Raw genomic sequence first — 21,494 nt, forward strand, 5'->3', positions numbered from 1 at the left:
TAGTTCAGCACAGCCAGCAGGATTGCATGTTTAAGGCAGTTGGTTTCCAATCGCCATTATTTGAGTCGGATAAAACCTCACACAACACTAACCTTTTTTTTTGCAGTATAGCAATGGTTTATTTATAACCAAAAAACAATAAAGTAATATAATTAATTAAAAAGACACATTAAATAATACAGTGTGGTGGACGGCCAGGGATGCCTCTATAGTGGATGGATCAGGGGGGACAGCATATTCGGGGCATTACCTCCCACGGAGTGATAGATGGCAGCCCCCCAGGTTGCAGCAGTTCCTGGACTCCTACAGAGCTCCATGACAGTTGGAGTTTGGCACAGCCCTGTTCTGTTCCGTGGGATGAATATGAATCAGGACAATATTTGCTTCACGGGGTAAATGTTGTATGGCACTTTCATTACTAAGACAATACATGCTTTACAATACATCATTTTCCAAACTTTTTTCTATTGAATATTCTAAAATTTGAAGTCCCAATACTGTTTGTCTTTACAAACAGGTGGTGGAACACACTTTGTTAAACATGTTCCTTCTGATGGTCAATGTGATTTTCTATGCTGTAGTGTGCTGGACTGGTAACAATACTTCAAGAAGGGCCCACCGAATCAACAGGCTAACTAAAAGGGCAAGCTCAGTTTTAGGATGCACTCTGGACCTCCAGGAGGTCACAGTGAAGTAGAGAATTAAAACAAAATTGAGTGCCATTATGATCAAAGCTGAACATCCTCTCTCTTACACACCAACACTGAGGACTTTCAGCCAACAAGTTATTCAGCAGAAGTGCATCAAGAAACACCACTGGGGATCCTTTATACCAACAGCAATAAGTCTGCATAGTGCCACACTGTGACTGTGACTGCCAAGTCAGATGTTGTCCTTCTTTTTAGTCATCCTGGTGTGTATTCAAAAGATAGTGTATATATATGTTTATGTGTTGATGGGAAAGGCATTATATAAATAAAATGTGCTATTATTATTATTATCTAATTTATGACGTTAATTATATAAAGAACTTCTGTAAAAAGGCAAATTTCCCCCTGAGAGCATATAAATCCAGTGTACCAAATACCAAAAAATATCTATCTATCTATCTATCTATCTATCTATCTATCTATCTATCTATCTATCTATCTATCTATCTATCTATCTATCTAGTCAGTCAGTCATTATGTAACCCACTGTATCCTAACACAGGGTCACAGGTGTCTGCTGGAACTAATCCCAGCCAACACAGGGTCAAAGACAGGAACAAATCCCGGGCAGGACGCCAGCCCACCGCAGTATCTATCTATCTGTTTCATATAATTATTATTTAACTTTCTATCCCACATATTAACACCACCCAATAAAAAATTCAATGTTAAATTTCTGGTCGAACACTCACCTGCTTCATGAATGGCCCAAAGCAGTCATCACCCCTACATATGCCATCAACAATTCCCACATACTCTTTAGGTGTAATGGGCAGGGATGTAGCACAGAACATTGGGTCCTATACATAAGCAGTTTATCTCGATCCATGTCTGTCACATGTTCTTTTCATTCCAGGCTCCAAGGGCAGGGTCCCCCCACCCAGTGGGCCCTATGTAATTATTACACCCCCACTATGACACCCAAAAATTCTGGATATGACAACGAATTATCATTCTCATTTAGTAATTGTCTCATCATAATATTATTTTTCAAACCATCTTTGAAAAGAGATTGATTTATATTTATAACATATGGAATATTCATCCATTTTCCAACCCGCTGAATCCGAACACAGGGTCACGGGGGCCTGCTGGAGCCAATCCCAGCCAACACAGGGCAGGAACCAATCCAGGGCAGGGTGCCAACCCACCGCAGGACACACACAAACACACCAAGCACACACTAGGGCCAATTTAGAATTGCCAATCCACCTAACCTGCATGTCTTTGGACTGTGGGAGGAAACTGGAGTGCCCGGAGGAAACCCATACAGACACGGGGAGAACATGCAAACTCCACGCAGGGAGGACCCAGGAAGCAAACCCAGGTCCCCAGGTCTCCCAACTGCGAGACAGCAGCGCTTCCCACTGCGCCACCGTGCCGCCCCCATATGGAATACCATCCCTAAATTTGTTTTTGTGAAGGTGGGTGGACTTGAGTTTTTACTTTGATTTTAACAAAATACATGCGAAGTGATCAAATTTCTATAAACAGGTACTTACATTTTTGATATTGGTCTATATATATATATATATATATATATATATATATATATATATATACAAGTTTATCTCATTAACGTGTATTATTTGGAACAACAACGATATTGTTTTTTATTACTTTCTTTTAATCCAATCAATTTTAAAGACAGTATTTGAAGTCTGAAACGTTCAGGCTAACTTGGTTGTATTGTAGCAATCGCATTTTTAGGTGGTTTACTTTTCCAGATCATCGAGCTCCCCTCCGGAACGCAGCTCTGGATGTCTGCAGCTGGACTCTTCTCTGCTAAGACTTCGCGTTCTAATGACGTCATCGTCGTGCACTGAAAGCCTGCCAAGATCACATGACTGGCGTCACCTGACTGCCCAATATTGAATATGGCGGATGTGTCAGTGATTTCGTGAAGATATTAAATACTTGTTTATAGTAGCCAGGAAGATCAGAACGTAACATCGAAAACGTCGCGGGAGCCACGGTAAGGAGAGATACATGTGAAACGAGAAGGTGTTGTAAAGAAATAATAATAAGGAAGGCGCGTTCTTCAGCGGTGGTCGACAAATGAGGGTTGGTGGGTTGATGCAGTTTGCCTAGCAGACTTTCTGCAGAGCGGGTCGCAAGTTCCCGTTTCAGTTACGGCGACAGAAGTTGTGTAGTGATAAATATGATTTTTTCTCTACCAGCCTTTGCCATTTGTTTTTCGTATTTAGTATCTTCCTCGTCCCAAATGTGTTTACCGTAGAAGAGAAGCAGGATGGAGAGGTGGTGACACAGGTGCCCAAGAAGTGACTGCAGACCTTTAAATCTAAGGCTGCGTGTCATGTGGTGGACTGTTATCCCGTGTAGTGTCGGCTCATGGGATCCTGCACAGAAAGCAGAAATTGACTACATACGGTGTATAATGAATGACCCAGTCGTGCGATGCTTTATTGATAGCAAAGTCCGAAACGGAGTTAGCCACAGAAATAAGCTCCAGTCATGCCGATCGTGTTATCAACCCGTGTGCCTTGCATGCCGAACTAAAGAACGACCCACGTAAATGACACAGAATGTTTCTAGAAGTAATTGACCCAGATCGTTACATTAAGGTTTTAATATAATGACACTCGTTGCACAAACACCCCCATTTTTCATACCTTGTAGGAGGTACAACCTGTGCATGCACATCTCGGATGATATTTGCAGTTCTTAGTTGACGGTTTTATCCAAAGCGGCCTTTAAACGGCAAGTATTGTACAACTTCTGTGTATTGTCTACATGTGTTCCAAGTTTTATTTAGAGACACCATCATGAGTGATCGGATGACATTTAATTATCCCACTGTGTCATGAAGTGATTAATCTAAAGGTTGCTGGTTCGAATTTCATAAATGCCAGAAGTAATTTCACTCCTTTTGGCCCTTAACTTACCATTGCTCCGTCCTAGCGATGACGTTAATCTGCATCCAGCCCCAGGTCCTCCAGCGTGCAAGGGAAAATTTGGGGGTTGGTGGCAGGATTGGCACATCAGCCACTGTGTTAAAAAAAAAAAACACACACACACACTCTTCTATTCCAATCAAACTTGTGTGGTGCTGAGGTGTCACCCTTGCATGGCTACATCTGGGTCATAATTTGGGATCCTGTGGTGAGTGCAGCAACATGCTGTATCAGTGCATGCCCCCAACCTCCTCTCTCTCTCTCTCTCTCTCTCGATGCCTTAGTTTAGGCCATGTAGTGTAGTGTAACAGAATGTAATGTCATTGGAGATAGACTTGACACAGTTAAAAGAGACACGAGAGACCATTCACTTCACCAGGTTTGTTTTGTTAACTGACAGCTATGTTGCCCCAGAATCTTATCCAGATACCTTCAAAAGGTTTCCAGTTCAAATAAACTACTTGGCAGTTTGTTCTAGATTCCTACAGCCCTGCAAGTGAAAAACTGCTTTTGGCTCACGTGCACATCTCCTTAATTTCCATCAGTTGGCACATTTGCATACACTGCAAAAAACCCGATTACTCACAGAAACCTGAGTGCTAAAATACCATGTAAACCATTATTTCGATTAAAGAAGTTCGGGTCATTCCCCACTGAGAAACCTGGTTTAAAGAGGTAGATTTTTCCACGAATAGGCCAATTATATTGCCATGTAATCCCATAATCGAGATATCACTAATGATTTTGTAGTTTGTGCATATCCATTGTACTCTATCAGCCTGCACATGTATTTGCTTTGCACACTCTTTAAGCAGCCACAGGTAGAAGCTTCCACATGATACATCTCCAGAGCCAAACTCCAATTTGACTAAATGTATTTATATAACACAAGAAAATGATCACAGACGTCATGCTTATTTTCGAATTCATGGTGGCCAATGATGATGTTTAGCTGTTTTTTTTTTTTTTTTTTGGTGCAGTTATGCACCAAAGGAGAATTCCAGAAAATGACTTGCCCATGTAAATGCAGATTGTTAGGAAGACAGGTTTGTGACTTAACTGGGTCATTTACCTTAACCTGGCTATGTGGGTGCATGGAAAAGTACTGACTGTCTTCGCAGTCATACGTTAAGTGATTTGCTATTTCGCTAAACATGTTACAGTTAAACGAAGGAAACGGGCCTGTTCTAAAATATGTGCATTTTTCATTTCTTTGCATTTCTTTCTAGTTGTACAAATGTCCATTAAGATAGTCCAAATGAGAAAATGTGGGCGGGTGGTTTGTAATCTGTAAACATGTGTATGACCTTGGGGCATTTTATGTGCATCATATTGCCAAGGACCACATGACAGAAATTATCCTAATACCAGTAACGGTGCACTGCATGGAATACAATAGACTTCATAGTTTTCCAACTCTTTCTCTGTACGTTTAGCATTCGTTTGCTCAGAGGTTGATGTGCTTGCTGTTTCCTGAGCAGCTCTTTTCTCCACCCTAGCGGACCGCTTCTTCTCTTCTTTTTTCGGCATCTTTTCACGTTAAAACTGATTAAGTCAGTGTTTGTGTTGCAATTACTTAGTAAATTTTCTTTAATTTTTTACTTAAGCTGGCACTTAAGTCTTCCATCTGCCTCAAGAATGATTTAAGATATGAAGAGGTAGAGGAAGTGATGGTGAAGGTGGTAGGGATGAGAAACGCGCCCGTACACATGCCCTGCTTGCCACTGCCAAGAGTTAATTTTACAGTAAAATAAAAATAAAAAGAGGAATAACCTTGGAGGTCAATCATCACCCCGAAAGCTGATAGTAGATATCATGTAGTATATGTGTACCGAATTTCAGGTCAATAGGTCAAACGGTTTGCGAGCTACAGATGATTTAAAATCCTGGACAGACAAACAAACAGCCACAGTAGCGTATCTGTATATATAAAGACTTGCTTCACAATATTGCAATTTTTAAAATATTTTGCAACTAGGGGGCTTTGCCTGCTCACTTCGCTTGTCAACCCCAGGCATTGATCCGTGGGAGCCGAACTGGCTACCGCACTTCACAAAACAGCATGGCTTGCTGTTGGACACGACAGATCACCCGCTGCTGGACTACTTCAGGCTGCTCTCTCCTGATGCTGCTTTTCAGCTACTGTCAGACGAGACAAACAGGCAGAGAAATTTTTTGAATCGCGGGCTGCGCTTGCATCGCATTGATAGCGTGCATTGCCTTGATTCTTTTGATTCTATATCTGGTTGCACGTGGCAGCTAATGGTATGTTTGTTATCCAAAACCTGCTAATGCTTAAATTCAAGTATTTCACAGTATAAAGAATTATTTAATGAAATTAGAAAAAAACTAGCTAATTAGCAATAGTATTGCTGGCTTATAATAATTTCAAAGACCATGGGAAACGGCAGATGACCGGTGACTTAACACCGTGAAGCGTTGAGTGTACAATGTCATTACCCAAATTCTATGGACAATTGTGTTGCCCCGCGGATAAGTCGACCCTGTTTTTTTGAATTGAATTTTAAGGCATAAATTTCTCGACTTATACGCGAGTATCTATGGTAACTGCCCGTGATTGAATTTAATTTCTTTCTCTCTATTAAATAAAATGACTTTTTCGAATGTTTGGCTTTGAGATTTGTTAATTGTCTTAGCAAAAGCTATTCTAACAGGAAACTGTTAACATTTTAATATGAATGGCATATCAAGATCTCCTTTGTTGTCTAATATTATCCGCGGAAGATGTACTACAATATCTTTCTACAGTAATTCGTGTGGTGGAAGACCGGACGGTGTTAACGGTTATAGATATTCTTTGGGATATTGTAAGTTGATGTTTTCATATTCCGCACGATCACCACCAACTGTTTCAGCATAGTTTATTGATACACATTTAACCAATTTGCCATGTAACCGATCGACATTTTTGGCGTTAATTTGTTTGACTTCATCGTTTCTCTGTGCTAGGATTGCCTGTGTACTCATTTTTTCTGTTGATAACCCTCTGTGATGAAATTCTTCAATAAGATTTGGACATAATACATCTTCTTTAATTGGGAACTTAAAGTGAGGAAAACGTTAAAATTTATAAGAGCTGAGAGAGCAGGAACTGTGTCTGTCAAAAGCATTTACACGAATGAGAGTTGTGTGTGGTTGAATGTGGTTGAATATGGTTGAGAGGAGGGCGGGACTTGACAAAATCTCACGGCCAAAGTTTCGTCTTGCGGGACTTAAAAAAAAAATCTCTTGAAAAAAAGTCTTGTCTTGCTCCAGGATTTTTTTTTATATAATAGAGAGATACAGTATTTTTTGCAAGTAAGAATTTCACTATACTCTGTACATGTGACAATACTGACTGTATGAACCTATATATTAAGTGTTGCAATTTGATTTTGTGATGTATTGCAGTTCAGTTTTGTTTATTATTTGACTGAAGGTAAAGTTGAAATGAAATCCTTATTAGCCAAAAATGTCAGACTATTATTTCACCTACTCGGTGAAACCTTTGACTCAAACCCACTCATTTTCATTTAATTATGAATATCTCAGCATTCTCCAGATTAAGATGGACATTTCTTTGTTGCATCACACATACTGTAGGTAATCTGACAGTGTGAGTCCTTGTGAGATGAGCCTATATGTTCAAGCAGTAGCGGACATGAGAATATTTTATTTTAAGTATTGTTTGAATATATAGCATACAACTGTGTGTTTGACGATTCTGGGGCTACAGAACATTCTGTGAGATTTTTCATCAATTTACTTCTAATTCGAGGGCCATTGTCTTCATTTTCTTTTGCTCACAGTGCTGTTTTTCTGTTGTTGTGAAGGTGAACTTCAGTCAGTCACACAACAGGAGCACACACAACCTCTGCAGGAACTTTCTTGTAATAAACAATTTCAGCAGAGGTTTCTTGTCTCTTTTGCTTTCTCATTGATTATGCAAGTTTCTAAATTCATTAGGGGAGTTACGCCAGACTGCTCTTTGTAGACTTCAGCTCGGCGTTTAACACCATCCTCCCACAACGACTGGTGTCCAAACTGGCAGATCTGGGACTTCCATCACTCACCTGCAGTTGGATACTGGACTTCCTGTCGGGTCGCTCCCAGAGGGTCAGGCTGGGTCTCCACACATCCACTGCTCTCAGCCTCAATACTGGGACGCCGCAGGGTTGTGTGCTCAGCCCGCTCCTCTACACCCTCTACACATATGACTGTGTCCCCACTCACCATAGCAACAAGATTATAAAGTTTGCGGATGACACGACGGTGGTCGGACTCATCTCGAGCAAGGAGGGTGAGCTAGCATACAGGGACGAGGTGGAGCGACTGTCAGAGTGGTGCACAGTCAATAACCTGCTCCTCAACAACAAAAAAACAAAGGAGCTTGTTATTGACTTTAGGAAAAACAAAACTGACATCCAGCCACTCATCATTGGCGGGGCATGTGTGGAGAGGGTCCCGGTGTTCAGGTTTCTGGGTATGGAGCTGGAGGATGACCTGACCTGGAGTGCCAACACCAAGGAGCTGCTAAAGAAGGCGCAGCAGAGACTGTATTTTCTGAGAATTCTCAGAAAGAACCACCTCCAAAAAAATCTGCTCCTTGCTTTTTATCATTGTTCCATTGAGAGTGTGCTCACGTACGGACTGTGTGTGTGGTACGGCAGCTGCACTTCCTCAGAAAAGAAAGTGCTACACAGGGTCGTCAGGATAGCGGAAAGAACAATTGGTTGTACCCTCCCCACTCTGGAACAAATCTACACGTCCCGATGTCGCAAAAAAGCAATAGACATTTCACAGGACTCATCACATCCCGGTCATTGCCTCTTCCAGCTTTTGCCATCGGGCAAGAGATACAGAGCTATGAAAACTAGGACAAACCGCCTTAAAAACAGCTTTTATCCGAAAGCAATCATGGCCCTGAACTCAAAATAAAACTGCTCCATATTATTCTTCCAATGTGCAATATAGACCGTAAGTCAACAAGTGCAATTTGTATATTTATTACTATTCGGTTTATTATTATATTCTGTCTTCTTGTCTTTTTAACTCTTATTCCTCACACTGAGTCGATTGCACCTTCAATTTCGTTGTTCCTTTGTAAAAGTGACAATGACAATAAAGATCTATCTATCTATCTATCTATATAGTAAATCAGAGTTGGTCTCGGTATCTTATCCTAATTCTGTCAATGATAGTATGACATGTGAATTCACCTTTGACAAGGAAATACTCTGTCCTTGGGATGTGAGGTCATTCGGTGAGTTTCTCGACTTACTGCTGCAATCAAAGAAATAATAATAAATTTCCTTAAGGATCATACAGAAAGTCTTTTGAATTTTTCCATGAAAACTGGATTTATTAATATATTAATTAATTTTTATTTTTTCTTTTGCGTTAGTTACTGATTACATGTGCACATGACTTAATGAAGCACAGTTAGAGATTACTCTTAAATGTACCATCGTTTATTTAGAATTAAAAAGTGCCAAGCTAAGCTTTGAAGTGTTCTAAATGTGTTCTTTGTAGAACTGGAGTCTCTCATTCCTTTGTTTGATTTCTTATGAGATTTGGCTTACATTAAACTTTCCAAGATAAGCTTAAAAGACCTTTTCCTTGATTCCTTGTCATTCTTAAAGTAACACGCTATACGTTATTTAAAAATACAATATTCACTCACTGAGCAAATTCTTAGGATTGCTATGCTAATACTGGATAGGGCCTCCTTTTGCTTTTAAAACTGCCTAATTTCTTCATGACATGATTTCCACAAGATGTCGGATTCTTTTGAAATATTGGGGCCATATTGACATGATTGCATCAGTTGTTGGCTGCACATTTATGCTGAGATTCTCCCATTCTGCCCCACCCCAAAGGTGTTCTTTTGGATTCAGATCCAGTGACTGGGAAGGCCACTGAAGAGCACTGAGCTCATTGAAACCAGTTTGAGATGACTGTTGCTTTGTGACGTAGTGCATTGTCATGCTGCCATTAGAAGATATGCAAATTGTGGCCATTATTGGATGCACATTGTCAGCAACAATACTGAAATAGGCCTTGGCATTCAAACAATGATTGATTTATTAATGGGCCCAAAGTGTACCAATACCCTACCACCCGTGTACCTCAGCAGAAATCGAAATTCATCAGGCCAGGCCACACTTTTCCAGTCTTCACTTTCCAGGATTGGTGAGCCTGTTCCCACTGCAGCCTCAGCTTTCTGTTCTTGGCCAACACAAGCAGAACCCAGTGTTGTCTTTTGCTCTTGTAGCCCATTCTGAGATGCTTTTGTGCTTATTGCTGTTGCACAGTATTGTTATTTCAGGTAACATTGCCTTTCTGTCAGCTCAAACCAGTCTGGCCATTCTCCTGTGACCTCTCTCATCAACAAGACATTTCCATGTGCAGAACTGCCACGTATTAGATGTTTTTTGCTTTTCGCACCAGTCCGAGTAAACTGTAGAGAATGTTGTACATGAAAACGCAAGGAGACCAGTAGTTACAGAAATAGTAAAAGCAGCCCATCTGACAGCAGCAATCATGCCTCACTCAAAGTCATTGAGGTCACATTTTTTCCCCATTCTTGTGTTTGATGTGAACATTATTTAAAGGTCTTGATCTGTATCTGCAGGATTTAATGCTACCACGTGATTAGCAGACTAGATAATTGCATGGATAAGCAGTTGTGCAAGTGCTCATAAAAAATTTCCAGTGAGTGTAAAGTTTAACATAAAATTCATAAGTTTAAATATACAAAAATGTTGAAACAGTATGCTAAAAACATAGCTGGGCTATCAAAAAGTGGATTTTGTAGAAAACCTGAAGTGGACACAACTTTATGTGCTTCAGTAAATCAACGCAGTTTTGATATTTAGAAAATTTAAATAAAAATCTTCAGTTTTATGCTTTGGTACCTTTATCCTGTTTAATTAAATTATAGTGATATTCCTTTGGATATTTTAGGCATTTATTAACAGTTAACAACTGGATCATATCAAGCAGGAATATTTCACTTAACTACACTATAAAACCTTAATAAGCTCTTTAAACAAGAGCAGACTGTTTAGTCCATCCTGCTATTATCTATCTATCTATCTATCTATCTATCTATCTATCTATCTATCTATCTATCTATCTATCTATCTATGGTGCCTTGTCTATCTTTCTAGATGTTTTAGATACTTTTTTAAAAGCTGTCCGTGTTTCTGCTTCACCTACACAACTCGGTAATCTTTCCTATATTTATTCAGAATTGTTTTTAAGTTTCCAGTATACACCTCCATTTTATGCTGCATTTTTCATTATGAAATGTGATTTACAAAATTACCTTAATTTATATGTAGATAATACTTGGTTGTATTTATTAGTTTAAATGACAGACCTGAAATTCTTGAAGTGTTTGGTCATTCTGCTAAAAGTAATGCAGCTCTGATGTCTGTCAAGTGAAAGGAAGTGAATTTTACTTTGCCTGAATCTATTCAGAGTTTCTTTGTTAGCTCTGACGCATTTACATACTTAATGTTTAATTCTGTTTTGAAGTATTGCAACATTAAATTGGTTTCTTAATATAAATTCTCATGAATATGAAGCCAGGTGCATTGTTTGTCTGTACCTTATGTTTAATTTTAAAATCATTAACTTCTAAGTGCTCATTTATACTTCACGCTCAGAACGTGTACGTGCCCGCATCATGGCTGCCACATGTTCCCAGCGTTCATTTCATGCGTCCTCTGAGCAGGTCTTCAGAAATTAACACGACGTGTGCGCGAGTTGCAGTACCAGCAAAAAGTCGGGGGGCGCAGTATGCTAAAAGTTGGAATGTGACGTCAGAGTCTCTGTTTACTATCTACATGTGACAGAAAGCCGCTTTGTGGATCCTACGAGATCAGTGTGCGCGCTTCGATATTTGATAAATGGTTCGATGTGGTGAAGCAAAATGCCGACATACAAATGTATTCGTGGTGCTTTTATATTCGAGCGTCGCATATTCCCGATCATAATGACACGATACATTTTAAAAGTCTCACATACTTTTAAATCACATACTTCTCACGTACTTCTGTGCCATCTTTTTTTCTAGGGCTTCCTCCGGTCCTGACAGCAGCGGATCGCCAGCAATAGATCGCCACACTGCACACATTAAATGTATGATATTCCAACTCTCTGCACATTTAGAATCCTTAGATTTATACTTGATATCACTTTCATGATGAAATGCATTAAAGTATGTATGTTACATTTTACAGATAAATTGGTAATTTCGTTTAAATAATGAATACTGTTGATAATTACACACATGGGGGTGACATGGTGGCGGAGCGTTATTGCTGCTGTATTGCAGGGATTCACGTTGCTGATGTTCCCTGCCTGGAGTTTACATGTTTTCCTGCTGGGTTTCCTTTCAAAGATATGCAGATATGGTTACACTAAAATGACGCTAGTGTGTATGTGAGTGCAATTTTTACAGAAAAATATTCCCTGCACTGCACTGGGATCCACATTCAGACCATATGGTGAGCGCCCCCTGCTGGCCTCACCAACACCTCTTTCAGCAGCAATCCAAGCTTTTCCTAGATGGTTTCCCATCCAAGTACTGGCCAGGCCCGACCAGGCTCAGCTTTCAAGTGGATGACCTCTTCAGATGTGCATGTGGTGTGGCTGCTGACTGTTATTTACCTGCAAGTTCCCACCATGTGAATGTAACCTCAATTTAGATTATCTTAAATCACATGTCAACTGTCTTAACTCCTGTAACTATCTTTCTATATAATACGCTACCATGGCTTTTCATTTGTCTGTCAGTTTGACCTATTGGCCTTGAAATTTGGTCACATATACTATGTGACGTCTACTATCCACTTTCAGGGTGATGATTGACCTCCAAGGTTATTCCTCTTTTTATTTTATTTTATTTTATTGTAGAATCAATTCTTGGCAGTGGGCAGCAGGCTGGCTGCACGGAGCATGTGTACGAGCGCCGTTCTCATCCCTACCACCTTCGCCGTCGCATCTCCTACCTCTTCATATCTTAAATCATTCTTGAGGCAGATTGAAGACTTAAGTGCCAGTTTAAGTGAAAAATTAAAGATAACATACTAAGTAATTGGAACACAAATACTGACTTAATCAGTTTTAACGTGAAAGATACTGACGAAAGAAAAGAAGAAGCGGGCTTCTAGGGTGGAGAAAAGAAGAGCTGCTCAGGAAGCAGCAAGCGCATCAACCTCTGAGCAAACTAATGCTAAACGTACAGAGAAAGAGGATGAAAACTATGAATGCTCAAGTCAAGTGTATTGTGCAGTGCGCCGTTACTGGTTTGTTAATAATGTTCATTTTAGAATGTTTGATTAACATTTATTATATATCTTAAAAGTGATTTTGCCTCCTTATCTGCACGACTCCCAAGAAAGAATCATCATTAAGAGGTTGCCCTACCGTTGCACATCACTTTCATGGTGTAAGGTTAGGGATTTGATCGTCAGGCTCACGGGGCACTGCTATTCATTTCACGGCCTCTATATGTTTTTTGATCGAGCCAATCACAAGTGAATTTACAGCTTGTTTTTCTTCTTTTTCAACTACTGTACAATCGTGTGCCGGGCATGAATCAGGTGCTAGGCTTGCTCTGACTGATTGGTAGTTGTATGAATTGGTTTATGCAAAAATTGTTTCACATTTATGCCTATGTGTGTGTATATATTTTTAACTTTTTATTTTTTTAAATGCTCCATATTAACCTTCCACTCTGATTATGGTGTGAATGAGATTTCCTAATTACGCAACAGTAGACACTTAGTGTAACTACCACAGCATGCACAATTTCAGCCATAGCACACAGTATTTTGTGTAGTTACATCTGTCTCGTGTCAGATCACATTCATGCCTCATGCATGGGTCTTGATGCAGTTGTTTTGGTTTGCATCCAATTGCAATTAGCATGTTTACCTCCACCTAAACAAACTGGACCTATGGAGAAATCTCACAAGAGTTTGAAAAAAACGCACCAAACAAGCTAGGTGTGAAAATGCTTTATGGAGCAGAAGTCTGTTTTTTTTTTTTTTGTTTTTTTTTAAAAGATGATGCAAGCTAGATAGATAGATAGATACTTTATTAATCCCAGGGGAAAATTCACATACTCCAGCAGCAAAAAATATTAAATTAAGGAGTAATAAAAAATGCAGGTAAAAAACAGACAATAACTTGAATAATGTTCAACGTTTACCCCCTCTGGTGGAATTGAAGAGTCGCATAGTTTGGGGGAGGAATGATCTTCTCAGTCTGTCAGTGGAGCAGGACAGTAACAGCAGTGTGTCGCTGAAACTGCTCCTCTGTCTGGAGATGACACTGTTTAATGGATGTAGTGGATTCTCCATAATTGATAGGAGCCTGCTGAGTGCCCGTTGCTCTGCTACGGATGTCAAACCGTCCAGCTCTATGCCAACAATAGAGCCTGCCTTCCTCACCAGTTTGTCCAGGCGTGAGGCATCCTTCTTCTTAATGCTGCCTCCCCAGCACACCACTGCGTAGAAGAGGGCACTCGCTAACCATTCCAAAGCAGGAATAGGCATAGGGAGTAAAGAGTCTGGAAGTCATTTGCAAAAAGAGATGTGTGAGATATCACAGCACTTCACAGCTTGTGTGGAGTAACACAATGTTAAAATTATTGTGAGGTAAAATAAACAATTGTTCATTTCCATGCAGTTGGATTTTACATTAGAATTTTTTTAATGTATACCTTAAATACATTCAAATTAAGTTCAAATAGAAACATTCTATCTGACAGCCCTAGAAGTAAATTTACATTAGCCTTGCTGGATCTAATTACAGGGATCCAATTTAATTTGAGTGCATTTTTGAGTGTGTCCCATTTAACTTTATAATGTTAATGAAAAATAAATATAACTGAACCTTTTTGTTTCAGATGAATGGGCCCGCTGTGCCTCTGCTTAATGGATCAGCTGAGCAAAATGGTCCAGAGGGGGAGCATATCTGGGAAAGAGCGTGGTCCTTGGAAGAGATGCGCAAGTCCAGTAGCAACTGGTCTCTGGCGGCTGACTCTGGTGTAAGTTCATGACCTGTCAGGTACCTTGCAGGGTATAAATAAGACATGTTACTTGTTTAAAGCATCTTATGTATATTTATACACGAGGTGAGACACAAAAATATCCGGATTGGTAAAAAAAAAAAAAATATTTATTGAATTATAGCATTCTAAACATTGTTACCTTGTATATACTCCCCCTCCCGATCTGTACACCGCTCCATACATATCTTCCATTGATTGAAACAGTGCTGGAAGTCTTCTTGCTTGAGGCTGTTCAGCAGGCTTGCTGTTTCTGTCTTCACTTCATCCATTAAAGAAAAACGTGTTCTCTTCAGGTCATTTTTGATTTTCGGAAACAAGTAAAAATCACAGGGAGCTAAAACGGGCATATAAGGAGGATGATCAAGGACAGGAATGTTTTTGTCAGTCAAAAACTGCTTTACAGAAAAAGCAGTACGATCATTTTGATCAATCTGATTCACCATTTTGATGTTTCAGTCTGGCCGAGATGAGCGTGGGTGACCTGGGCGTTGAATGTCTTCCACATTTTCTTGTCCTTCCTTGAAACGTTTGTGCCACTCAAAAACTTGTGTGTGAGACAAACTGTTAACACCGTACACTGTTGTTATCATTTCATAGGTTTCTGTGGCCGTTTCTTTCAATTTCGCAAGAAATTTGATGTTGATTTGCTGTTAGATTTTTTTTTTTTTTATAGCGGCAACTTGTGAAGCGATTGTTGTGCAAATACTCACTGGGCTATTCACAGGATACACCTAGCCATTCGGCTGTTTCAGAGGGCGTGTAGGAGGGGATATAGTTTTATGATTCACGTCCGACTGACCTCCTGACAATTTTCCAGGAAAGCCCCAAGCCCAGTCCGGTTATTTTTGTGTCTCGCCTTGTATAAACACACACATACACTTTATTCTGCTTAAAATACTTAAATCACACATTGGATCTCGGTGAATGAAATATTCAAGTTGAAAATCTTGGACAACATTTGGACATGCTCCTGATGAAACGAAGGATGGTGTCCTGAGAGATTTCCTCCCAGACCTGGATCAGTGTATCAGTGAGCTCCTTGACAGACTGTGGCACTACTTGGTGGCATCGATTCACTAATACGTAATGTCCCAGAGGTTCTCAGTTGGTTTCAGGTCTGGGGAATGTATGGGCTAGTCAGTGGCATCAATGCCATCCAGGAACTGCCTACACACTCTGGCCACATGATGCCGGGCATTGTCCTGCACCAGGAGGAACCCAGGGCCCACGCTACCAGTGTGAGGTCTGTCAGTGGCTCTGAGGACTTCATCCCAGTCCCTAACCGCAGTCGGTGTACTGTTGCATATCACTTTGAGGTCTGTGTAACCCTTCAAGGATATACCTCCCCAGACTATCACTGACCCACCACCAAAATGGTCATACCTGTGCTACCTCTGCAACCTAAATCAGCTGCAGGTACTGCCTCATGTTACCAGTAGTTACCAGGAAATAGCAGAATGCAAAACTAGAGAAGAATCAATCGGGAAGAATAAGGAGAGAGCAAGGCCACCACCTGCAAAACCATTCCTTTTTTGGGGGTTGACTTGCTGTTGCCTCTCCAGTACACCTGTCATCACTTTCATTTGCACCAAAGCATGTGAAGTTGATTCACAATTGCTTATACTTACTAACTGGACAGTTTGATATCCATGAAGCTTAACTGATTTGGTGTTAATTTTTCTGAGCAGTGTGTGTGTTTTGTCAAATATCAATGGGAGTTAGCATTTTGCTCTTACAATCCCTCCAATTAACTAAAGGTATGACATTGTTTGGCAGATTATGTACCGTATGTATTATTATGTATGCTACATTTTGCAAGTTTTGTTTGAAATGTTTCTCTTAGTTTAATTTGAGAAGATTAATTAATTTAGGCCTTGAAACAGAGTTACACTAAACACCTGTGTCAGTATTGATTCACTGTGTGAGTGACAACATATACCATAACAGGGCAGTTACATTTGTCAGTTTTTGGCATGCTCCACAAAAAGTACTTACTGAATGGTGAGTGGACATGCAAGTGGGTACTGACACAGTAAGAAATAAAGAAGGCTTGAGTACAGGCCTATATACTTGCCTTCAACAGTTTACATTCAGAAATTAGGACAATGGGAGTTTTATGTTTTATTATATGTACATATGTGTGTGTACACTAAACTGTTTCCTATCAAATACAGCCTGCTCGGGATTTAGCTGGGTTTGGGAAATGTATGGATAAATCCTATACAGCCATATGGTTGCATAGTTTCAAGTATTTTTAGTCAAATATAATTGATTTTTTTTATTCCTTACAGCTGTTGCTTTTTCTGCAAGACTTTTCTCAAAAAATGCTGTCAAAGACCCATGAAATTGAAAAACAGTTAGATGGGTTGATTTGTGACACAAAAGCAACTGACTGCTGTCTTCATTCTGTCTTCAATGATTTTCTCATGCTTTCCAACACTCAGTTCATTGAAAATGTAAGTCATAAGGCTCTTGGTGGGCAGGGGTTACTTTCTGTTTTGTTCCTGTCACAGTACTTCAGTGTTTGCTATATTTGTGCAAAGACTGAAAACTAAATTGCTTGATGCTTGTTTTTTCTGTCCCTGGGTACTTGAAAATAGACTAGATTTTTGCTAGTAACAATAGGAGATCATTTTTTTTTTAATCGATTTGTTTATTTTTGATGTATGTGTACTTCATTAGTCACCTAGGGGAAATTCTTTTTTCATGACCTTTGGGGGTCAGAGCGTAGGGTCATCCTTTTTACAGTGTCCCTGGAGCAATTTTCAGGTTAAGGGTCGTGCTCAAGGGCCCAACAGAATAAGATCTCTTCTGGCAGTAACAGGATTTGAACCAGCAACTTTCTAAATACCAGCACAGATCCTTAGCCACAGAGCCACCACACCTCCCAATCATTTTTAATTGTTAATCTAATTAAATAGATGATCAACAAGTCTAGTGTCATATGATTATGCTTATTGGTCATTGTCCACCTGTAACAATATCAAAAATTGCTGTTAGAAAAAAATCTCTTGTTACTCATGTCATATAATTCCTATGTCAAGTCATCCAGTCATATGTTCACAACCTTCCAAACCCTTGTTAAATAAAGCACTTCCAGAAAACAAGAAACGTGATTTTTCTCATGGATGTTTTTGATATTGTTTGCTGTTGTCCACCATATACTTATGTCCAATTAAAAAACTTTATCTCCATTCTGCTTGAAAACTACATCGAGTAAGTAATAAATAAAAAAATCATTTTTGGGTGAGCAAATTTATAGCTATAGTATATTAGTAGTAAATTGCTAAACCTTACAACATACAGTATACAAGCGTGATCTATGTCAATTTGAAATACACAGTAAAAAGAGTAATTTCAGTTTCATTAGGATCAACGATCCTGACAGTATAAAGTCCATAACAACTGAGATTTGGGCATTTGAAATTGGGAAACAGCATATATGTGTGTGTCCATAATCACTAAATTTGTTTCTGTTCAGAAGCAATAACTGAAAGAATGATTTGTAATGCACAGTGCAACACTGCTATTTAAAAAAGACAATATATATATATATATATATATATATATATATATATATATATATATATATATATATATATTTTTTTTTTTTTTTTACTGTAGTTTGCTTTTGAGAAGACCATATAAAGATTTATATTTTTCCTTCATAGCTTTTACATTTTGCAACAGTGGTGAGAGTAAAAAGTGATATATGAAATACTAATATACTGTCTCTCTCTTTTCTAAACAGCTCATACAATATTTTTCTTAAACCCCTTGAATTAAAGCTGAATGTCTACACTTCATCACATCTTGATTGTTTTGTTTCAAAACTGACTGTGGTGGTGTACAGAGCCAAAAGTATGGAAATTGTGTCACTGTACAAATACTTATGGACCTGACTGTTTTTGATTTACTAGTGAATTGTCCACAGAGCTTTTTGATGATGCTTGACAGGAAAGACTCTGTGCCAACAAGGGACTGGGAATAATTCTTCTTCCATTTACCTTTGCATACTACTTCAATTAAAGACTGTAAATCTTGATTGTAATTTTTATTATTCACAAATCACTGGCTTTTACAACTTGTCTGTCCAGTATGAATCCTGTATGTTAACAGATGTAAGGAGATTTTGTTGATTTCCTTTAGTTGTCTGTCTCATACTAAATTTATGTCTGCTTCCATTTGTTAGCTTAGGTTTCCTTTTAGCGTCCTGTTGTAGGTGAGCTGCTACAATCCTAAAACTGAGCAAATAAAAAGGAAGAAGTCTGGCTTAGCTTTTTTTTTTTTTTTTTGCAGGGTATATAGTTCTAGTACTGTGAAACTGTGGTATTTGTGAGAAGTGATGATGTAGGTGAAAGACGTGGGAGTGCATTGTAATAATGCATTATAAAAGTTGTAGCAGAGAATAAGTAAATACAGTATGAAGAGCAGTGTCACCTGTCATATGATTCTGGTCATCATACTTGTATATATTGACAAATAATATTTGCTTTACACACCGTTGATTACATAGCAATCACTACTGGCTCCTTGTCCTTATTCTGAACATGCTAGTCCATTGAACAAAGCCATGTGCTTCCAAGTGAGGCTCTCCGATGAGGTCACGGTTGTAGACATCTACGTGTTATTGTGTCTGGTGCTTCCAATACTCGGATTGATTTTATGTAATCGGTTTACAGACACCAGCTCTGCCGAGATTTGAAATATTAGGTGGGTTATAAAGTCAATGAGGTTTTTTATATAAAGGACTTGCAGAGCAGAACTAGTGGCCTCTATTTGGCCTCTTTGTAAGTTCCTTGTAGTTGGGTTCATAACTGCATTCGCTGGCCTCTGGTGTTTAAATAACAAGAAGAAATCATTTTCATGCTTTTTGCATGATAGTTATAAAGGTCTGTTAATCTAGACATATCATCCTGATTTACTTGTCTTATAAAGGCAAGTGTTTAGTGTGGATATATTTCATGTTTTTGAAATTTTTTACCTTTGCTCTTATCATATACAGTATATATGTAAACTGGAATTGAGAAGCTTTATGATGGAGTCTTTGTGAGAAAAGGTAGATTTTTATATGAAAGCTTCTGTCCAATAATATGTGCTGTTAATTTATGTAGAAATAGAACATTTTCAATCATTTGAAATTATCATATCCATGATATGGCGACAATGATTGTCTTGCACAACTTTATTCTTTGATACAGAAACCTGGCAAGTCTGAGGCTGTTGCTATTCTTCCTTTAATTAAAACGATGATTTTACAGTTTCTTGTATGAAACTGCAGTGCAACATTTGTTGGCTTTTGTATAAATATGAGAGTATTGTATGGAAAAAGAAATTGGTATGTTTACGGGTACAAGTAGCAGCATTTATACTTTGAAACACCAGTGCACGTTTTATTTTATAAACTGTATGAAATAAGCCAATATCTTTTTGTCTTTTGTCTTTGTTTAAAACTAAGAGAGTTTATGATGAAGAAGTTGAAGAGCCCATTTCCAAACATGAAGTTGGGGAAAAGAACTCTGATCAGGTATGATTCTTTGGCAACCCTTTCTTCATAATAATTTGTTGTCTGTAGAATAAAGAAATTTCTGAAAATCTATTGTATTTGCCTAAAGCTTACCTACTAATACACCAGAATTTACTATGATTAATTATTTGGTAGTTAATAGATGCTCTGCTAATGTAATTTAGTTGCCAAGCTTTTGTTTTAAGTGTGCAAAATATTCTCCGGGGTTCTTTCTGGCCATTTAAGTAGATCAGGGGTGTCCAACTCTGATCCTGGAGGGCTGTGGTGGCTACAGGTTTTCAGTCTAACCAGGTTCTTAATCAATGGCCATGTTTTGCTGCTAATTGACTTCCTTTGCTGTATTTATTTTTGGGACTGTTGTTATTAATTCTGTAAGGTGTCATTGTGTACCTTGAGAGGCGCCAATAAATAAAGTAAATTATTATTATTATTAAAAGCTTTGGCTATCAGAATATCAGCTTGTAAGATTAAATTAGCATAATATAGGATTAATTGCAATGTCCTGTGATCCCAGTGCATTATTCTGTTTATTATTAATAAGACCATGCAATGTTTTGTTCTATTGAGTAATTCATCATTTAAATGTATTATTTTTGTTCTGAAAGGAGAAAACTAGAGAACAGAAGGAAGCAGAATTAATTCCAAAAATTCAAGAAGCTGTGAATTATGGGTTAAAAGTGTTAGATGTGGCATTTGAGCAACTGGACATTAAAGCAGGAAACTCTGATTCAGAGGACGAGGAGTGCAATGACAAAGTGGAACCTATTCTGGAACCAAAGGTAAGCTTTAATTGCATAAAGGTTATTGTGTCTTACAGAACATCATTTGTTCAAAAAAATGATCACCTGCTTTTAATTTAAAATAGTTATATACTTGTAAAGACTTCTTGTAACACCGTGCTGCCTATGTGAAAAGGGTGTTGGAGATTTAGTTTCATTTAAATGTAAAACATCAAATGCATTGGAAGAACATTGCATGGCATGACCTGACTGCAAAATATTTCAAGTACAATATTAAAATATTCTAATTTCTTCAAATCTCAAAATGTTTATTAATGCAGCCAAGATATGTGACCTTAAGAAAAAATCTTAGCATAAAGATCACTAGACGATTTATTGGCCCTCAATTAATAAAAATGGCAAATTGTGTTTGTTTTGAGTGTGCTATTCACTGTTGTATTATATTTATTGTGTAAATGAGATACATATTTGTTGTGTGTCTACGTCAGATTAGAAGAGATTTGTCTATTTAAA

The 21,494-nt window shown here is 38.6% G+C and overlaps 1 protein-coding gene across 2 annotated transcripts in view; it reads left to right on the forward strand.

Moving 5' to 3' along the window:
* The first annotated feature begins 2,565 nt into the window (after window positions 1-2,565).
* The window catches only part of washc2c (WASH complex subunit 2C), a 116,596-nt gene continuing 97,667 nt past the window's right edge, over window positions 2,566-21,494 (forward strand). For both annotated transcript variants that reach the window (XM_028795927.2, XM_028795928.2), the window contains exons 1-5: window positions 2,566-2,685; window positions 14,550-14,690; window positions 17,006-17,170; window positions 20,173-20,241; window positions 20,847-21,020. In XM_028795927.2, the coding sequence (XP_028651760.1) occupies window positions 14,550-14,690; window positions 17,006-17,170; window positions 20,173-20,241; window positions 20,847-21,020 (549 nt within the window). In that variant the 5' untranslated portion in view covers window positions 2,566-2,685. The remainder of the gene's footprint in view (window positions 2,686-14,549; window positions 14,691-17,005; window positions 17,171-20,172; window positions 20,242-20,846; window positions 21,021-21,494) is intronic.

This window comes from Erpetoichthys calabaricus, chromosome 2 (genome assembly GCF_900747795.2).
Source record: "Erpetoichthys calabaricus chromosome 2, fErpCal1.3, whole genome shotgun sequence".
NCBI lineage: Eukaryota > Metazoa > Chordata > Cladistia > Polypteriformes > Polypteridae > Erpetoichthys > Erpetoichthys calabaricus.